The 6859-nt window shown below is 28.6% G+C and overlaps 1 protein-coding gene across 1 annotated transcript; it reads left to right on the forward strand.

Annotated features, from left to right (window-relative positions):
• Positions 1–788: 788 nt before the first annotated feature.
• On the forward strand, positions 789–5534 carry LOC123265555 (leucine-rich repeat protein soc-2 homolog). Its single transcript, XM_044729356.1, has 4 exons — positions 789–828; positions 902–2296; positions 4663–4811; positions 4883–5534. Exons 2-4 carry the CDS (start codon positions 944–946, stop codon positions 5145–5147), a joined length of 1767 nt encoding a protein of 588 aa, XP_044585291.1. The 5' UTR covers positions 789–828; positions 902–943; the 3' UTR covers positions 5148–5534.
• Positions 5535–6859: the final 1325 nt, after the last annotated feature.

Raw genomic sequence — 6859 nt, forward strand, 5'->3', positions numbered from 1 at the left:
TCTTATATACAATTCCATATATAGTCATGTAATATTATATATGATTATATATAATTGTATATAATTATATATTTGATTCCATATATAATCATATATAGTCATATATGATTATATACAATTATATATGATTATATAGAAACATTTTTTCTCGGGTAACTAATAGGTAATCACTCGCTTTGCCAACTCTTTCCGTCAAGTTTGCTTCAAATTGCGGACGTAGATTGACAGTAAGTTATAGGTAAGGTGGCTGATATATCAGAGTCAGTATCCACTCTTATAATTTAGATGAAAAATATGAAAATATACACAATAAGACAAACTATTCGTAACGTGATTGGTCAAATATATCATAAGTATGAAAATATAGATAATTCCATACTAAATTCACACGCGCGCTTGCGCGCGCAACGTATACTAGTCCACTCTTATAATTTAGATGAAAAATATGAAAATATACACAATAAGACAAACTATTCGTAACGTGATTGGTCAAATATATCATAAGTATGAAAATATAGATAATTTTACTCATACTAAATTCTCACGCGCGCTTGCGCGCGCAACATATACTAGTTATTTTAAAAAACTTCAAAATTTTCCCGCTTTCAACTTTCCGTACCAGCCGATAAAAAAGTTCCATTACCATCAAACAGTATCACCAGATCACATTAAAAAAAAATCTACGGCAGCATATGCTGTTCTTTAATTTCAAACAATCTCCCAAAGCGTCACTTGAGTCTGTATATACTCGTCCTAACAACAAGTCTCACAATCTCAAATAAAATATTTTAAAATTAACTATTTAATCATCCAGCTGTCACTTGTTCCGATATTCTTCACAAAAGGTAAGTTTAAAAATCAGATAAATTATTAATAAAAAAAAAAAAAAAAACATTTTTCTAACCTAAAAAAAATCGATATTTAAAGGACCAAAAAAAGATATATGGATCATCAAACAATGCCGGAAGTAAAAAAGAGACAAAGGAGCAAGCGTGACGCTAAATCAAGAGTGCAAATCAATGGAAGTTTATCAAACGGGAATTCAACTAAAATTGATAAAATTGACAATGCGGATGAGATAAAAAAAGAAGAAGCTAAAGTGTCGGAGCTTGAATTAATCCAAAAAGATTTAAACAGTGTCTCGGATAATTTTTTTAAGCGCTACTGCAATTTGTTGGAGCTAGACTTGTCCGACAACAGACTGTTTTCTCTCCCAAGCGCTATCACGTGTTTAGTCAAGTTGGAGACTTTAATATTGGATAGAAATAAATTTAGAGAATTTCCGCAAGTTCTGGAAAAGCTTGAGAGCTTAAAAGTGCTGAGTATTGTCAATAATAGGCTGGAAAATTTTCCAGAAAATTCCGGAGCTTTGTTAAAGGCAGAAAAAATAAATTTTTCGGGAAATTGTATTAAATTTTTACCAACTTCTTGGGAAAAAATGACGCGCTTAAAAAATTTGGATTTATCGGATAATTATTTTAAATTTATTCCGTCCTGTATTGAGCTTGGAATGCCAATTTTGGAGAGTTTAAATTTATCTGATAATAAAATGAATATTGACGGGCGAGTTTATAGTCACAGAATAAAAAAATTCTACGGAAGGAATAATAATAATGTCCGGCTTCAATTTCCACAGTGGATTTTTTCCGGGAAATATTATAAATTTGAAGAGCTTAATTTTGAAAATTCACTTTTTGATTTAATTAAAATTCCTCCTAATCCAAAAATTAGAGTAAGAGTTTTAAATTTACAACGCTGTAATTTTACAGAGAAAAATATTGCCGCTATTTTGAGCGATATTGAATCTGTTGAGGAGTTAAAAATTGGAAATAATCATTATAGTTACGCGGGAAATTTATTTACGGAATTACCGATGGAATTTATTAACTCACCTGGAGAGATTAAGGTATTTCATTCACAAGCGGTTGGGCTTTCGACCGTTTCTCCCAAGATTAAAGGTCTGGTTAATGTTACGATGATTGACTTTAGCCGGAACCACATCAGCTGGCTTCCGGATGAATTTTGCTGTTTGAAAAAATTGGAGATTTTGTTATTGGCGCAGAATACTTTGATTATGTTGCCCGGGAATATTGGAAAGCTGGAGAGCTTGAGGGTATTGGATGTTTCGAGCAATCATATTTGCTCGTTGCCGGAGTCTGTGAAGGAACTTGAGAAGATTGAGTATCTGGATATTTATGCTAATGATTTGAGAGAGTTACCGGAGTATCTGAAGGATTTTGGGAGTCTTGTGGGATTTGATGTTGAGCAGAATTATATTGATGTTGATAATTATCAAGTAATTATTTTTTTTAATATTTTTATTAAAAATTTATTTTTTAATTTATTATCTATAGTAATAGAATAAGAAAAATTTTGTGTTTAGGATAGTCAAATGAAAAATCAGTTTTTTTAGTGTCTTGATTTGAATTTGTGCCTTTTCAAGGCTTCATAATATATACACAAATAGTCAATTTATTATAAGTATTTGGACTGTATTTTAAAATGCACTATTTCTAGGTACATAATTGAGAAATTACCTAGTGTCTTCATCTGAGAACTATTGAGATTTTTAAAGATATAAGCTCATCTTGATGTTACACTCATCGAGACCTTTCATTTGAGTACCCACATCAATTTTTCATATATTTATATATATGTATACATGAAAATGCATGTGGGTACGCAAATGAAAGCTCTTGATGAATGCAACATCGAGATGAGCTTAGATCTTTGAAAATGTCAATAGTTAAGAAAGTACAGTGCAATTTAATATAATTAAGAAACGACTTTGTATCTTGGGAACTATTGATATTTTTGAAGATATAAGCTCATCCCGATGTTACACTCATCGAGACCTTTCATTTGAATACCCACATCAATTTTTCATATATTTATATATATTATATATATGTATATGTGAAAAATATATCAAAATTCATGTGGCCACTCAAATGAAAGCTCTTGATGAGTGTTACATCGGGATGAGCTTATATCTTTAAGAACGTAAATAGTTAAGAAAGTACAGTGCAATTTAAAATAATTAAGAAATTACCTTGTATCTTGTGAATTATTGAGATTTTTAAAGATATAAGCTCATCTCGATAATACACTCATCGAGACCTTTCATTCGAGTACCCACATCAATTTTTCATATATTTATATATATTATATATATGTATATGTGAAAAATACATCAAAATTCATGTGGGTACTCAAATGAAAGCTCATGATGAGTGTTACATCGGGATGAGTTTATATCTTTAAGAACGTAAATAGTTAAGAAAGTACAGTGCAATTTAACATAATTAAGAAATTACCTTGTATCTTGTGAATTATTGAGATTTTTAAAGATATAAGCTCATCTCGATAATACACTCATCGAGACCTTTCATTCGAGTACCTACATCAATTTTTCATATATTTATATATATTATATATTATAAATATAGATATATATGAAAATATGTCAAAAATGCATGTGGGTACTCAAATGAAAGCTCTTGATAAGTGTAACGTCGAGATGAGCTTATATCTTTAAAAATATCAATAATTAAGAAATGACCTTGTATCTTGTCAACTAATGACATTTTCAAAGATATAAGCTGATCCCGATATTACACTCATCGAGACCTTTCATTTGAGTACCTACATTAATTTTTTATATATTTATATGTTTCACAAATACTATATATATAAAATATATCAAAAATGCCATGTGGGTACTTAAATGAAAGCTCTTGATAAGTGTAACATTAAAATGAGTTTATATCTTAAAAAATGTTAATAATTAAGAAGTGACCTTGCATCTTGTCAAATGTTGACATTTTTAAAGATATAAGCTCATTCCTACATTACACTCATCGAGACCTTTCATTTGAATACCCACATCAATTTTTCATATATTTATATATATTATATATATGTAAATATAAAAAATATATAAAAATGCATGTGGGTACTCAAATGAAAGCTCTTGATGAGTGTAACATCGGGATGAGCTTATATCTTTAAAAATGTTAAGAGTTAAAAAAGTACAGTGCAATTTAAGGAAGTACGAGCGCTAGACGGGGTGGGGATAGGTATCGACTCTAGCGCGGTAAGGGGAGAGCAGTAACCATATGATTTTTCTCAATGTATAGATATACATTTAACATTGGCTAATGGCGGCATTTATTTTTCTTTTAATTAATACACTTTAATTAGTCGGGCAAGTGTAAATTTTTTTGAATAAAATTTATGACTTATATATTTACTTTCATCCATAAGTTTTTTAAAAATATTCACCGACAGTTTTACGAGAAAAATACAGAAAGGTATCAATGCTTGAAGGTTACCCCATAAGACCAATGTTAAATTGCTCATCTTTAAAGTTAACTATTTATTTAAATAATCGGGCAATCTCTTTCAAATTTTCGGAATTTGTTTAGACATATTTAAACTTGATATTAAAAAAAAATCAAGCCTTTTATCAAAAGTTGCCTTGGTGCTCGTACTTCCTTAACAAAAGTCATTATTTAATAAACCAAAATTTTATTTATTCATAGTTCACAAATCACAGAAGTCACATAGTGACTGGTTGCTAGTTTTCATTATTATAATAAATACTAATTATATTTTCAACCAACTCAAAAATGAAAGTAATGAAAAAATTAATTGTTTCAGATACTAAACTTTAAAAATCTCCGTGAATCACTGAGAGCCTACAATAAATCAGAATTAAAGCTAGATGGTCCAAAGGTAGAACCCCAGAGCAATTCATCAAACAGTTCATTTAGTTCACGTAGTTCCACCGAAAGTTTCTCCACTCTCTCGTTAGTACTTTATAATTAATTAAAATTAAAATAAACTAAACTAATTCTCTATTAAAATAAATTTATTCCAGGAGTTCAATGTCGCAAGTGTGTTCAATAAAAACCGAAGACTGGGACAAAGACAGTGACAGCGCGGATGATTTTGACGCCTATAATCCACCGCAAATTATTGAAAAAGACTGCTTTACACCAAAGTACATCTACGGCAACCCAATGTACTTTTGCCCCGCAGATTTACATGTACCCAGAGTGAAAGATGTAGTAGCTGAAAATTACGCTCGGGGAAAATATCCGACGCGGCAAATTGTCGAAGGACAATTCGACGATATTGACTAAATAATTTATTATATAATTATATTTTTGACTTTTTATTTTTAAGACTTATTATAATTTTTTCTTCAATTAATTTTATGTAAATAATTGAGAATACTTACAGTTATAAAATTTTTATGAAAAGTGAGACGCAATCAAGTTAAGTTCACAAGTTAATAACTGATTAAATTATAAATTCAAGCTTGGCAAATTTTTACTGCCAAGAAAAAGTGAATTTGTTTTGAAAATTTTTGAGTTTATAGATGTTATCATCTTATTGTTGTAGAACATGTTATAAAACATTCCATTATTATGAAAATAATAATAATAGTACCGATTGTAAATCAATCATTAATGTAAAGCGTTGATTCGTTTTATGGTACTTTAAGTTTTGTTATTGCAAACGCAAACTATTGATTACTGTGTAATAAAAAAGTTTTTTTTTTTCAATATTTTCTAAGTCCGAGATGTTGAATCATTTATTGCTCTCAATAAGAGACAGATTAGTCATAGACAAACTATTTATTATTATTATTAATTAAGACGAGATTAAAAATTTAAATGGATATTTATCTGGACACTTTGTCAGTCTTGGAGTAGAGAAAAATATTTATTTTATGTTTCATTGATAAGTTACTTAATCAATGAGATGTAAATAAATAGTCAGTAAAACTATTATCAAAGGTGATTAAGTTTTTTTATACAAAGTATCTTATGACAGAGTTATAAATACGATATTTGATTACCGAATTATTTTTTATTGCAGATGATAATTCACTCATTTTTAAATAATATCAATACTAGCAACCATTGCAGTCACTACGTGACTGCCGTAACTTGTGAACTATAAATAAATAAAATTTTGCATTATTAAATAATGATTTTTGGTAAATTGCACTGTACTCTTTTAAATATTGACGTTTTTAAAAATATAAGTTCATCCCGATTTTATACTCATCAAGACGTTTCATTTGAATAACCACATCAATTTTTCATATATTTTATATATTTATATATATGAATATATGAAAAATATATGAAAATGCTTGTGGGTACTCAAATAAAAGGTCTCGATGAGTGTAACATCGGGATGAGCTTATATCTTTAAAAATGTCAATAGCTGATAAAATACAGCGTCATTTCTTAATTATTGACCTTTTTAAAGATATAAGCTCATCCTGGCATTATACATAAAGAGTTTTCATTTGAATACCCACATGCATTTTGATATATTTTGCATATATACATATATATAATATATATTAATATATGAAAAATTGATATGGGTACTCAAATGAAAGATCTTGATGAGTGTAACATCGAGATGAGCTTTTATCTTTAAAAATATCAATAATTAAGAAATTATCTTGTATCTTGTTAACTACTGACATTTTTAAAGATATAAGCTCACCCCGATGTTACATTCATCAAGAGCTTTCATTTGAGTACCCACATGCATTTAGATATATTTTTCATATATACATATATTTATAATATATACAAATATATAAATATATGAAAAATTGATGTGGGTACTCAAATGAAAGATCTTGATGAATGTAACATCGAGATGAGCTTTTATCTTTAAAAATATCAATAATTAAGAAATTACCTTGTATCTTGTTAACTATTGACATTTTTAAAGATATAAGCTCATCCCGATGTTACATTCATCAAGAGCTTTCATTTGAGTACCCACATGCATTTTGATATATTTTTCATATATACTTATATTT

This window comes from Cotesia glomerata, linkage group LG5 (genome assembly GCF_020080835.1).
Source record: "Cotesia glomerata isolate CgM1 linkage group LG5, MPM_Cglom_v2.3, whole genome shotgun sequence".
Lineage (NCBI taxonomy): Eukaryota > Metazoa > Arthropoda > Insecta > Hymenoptera > Braconidae > Cotesia > Cotesia glomerata.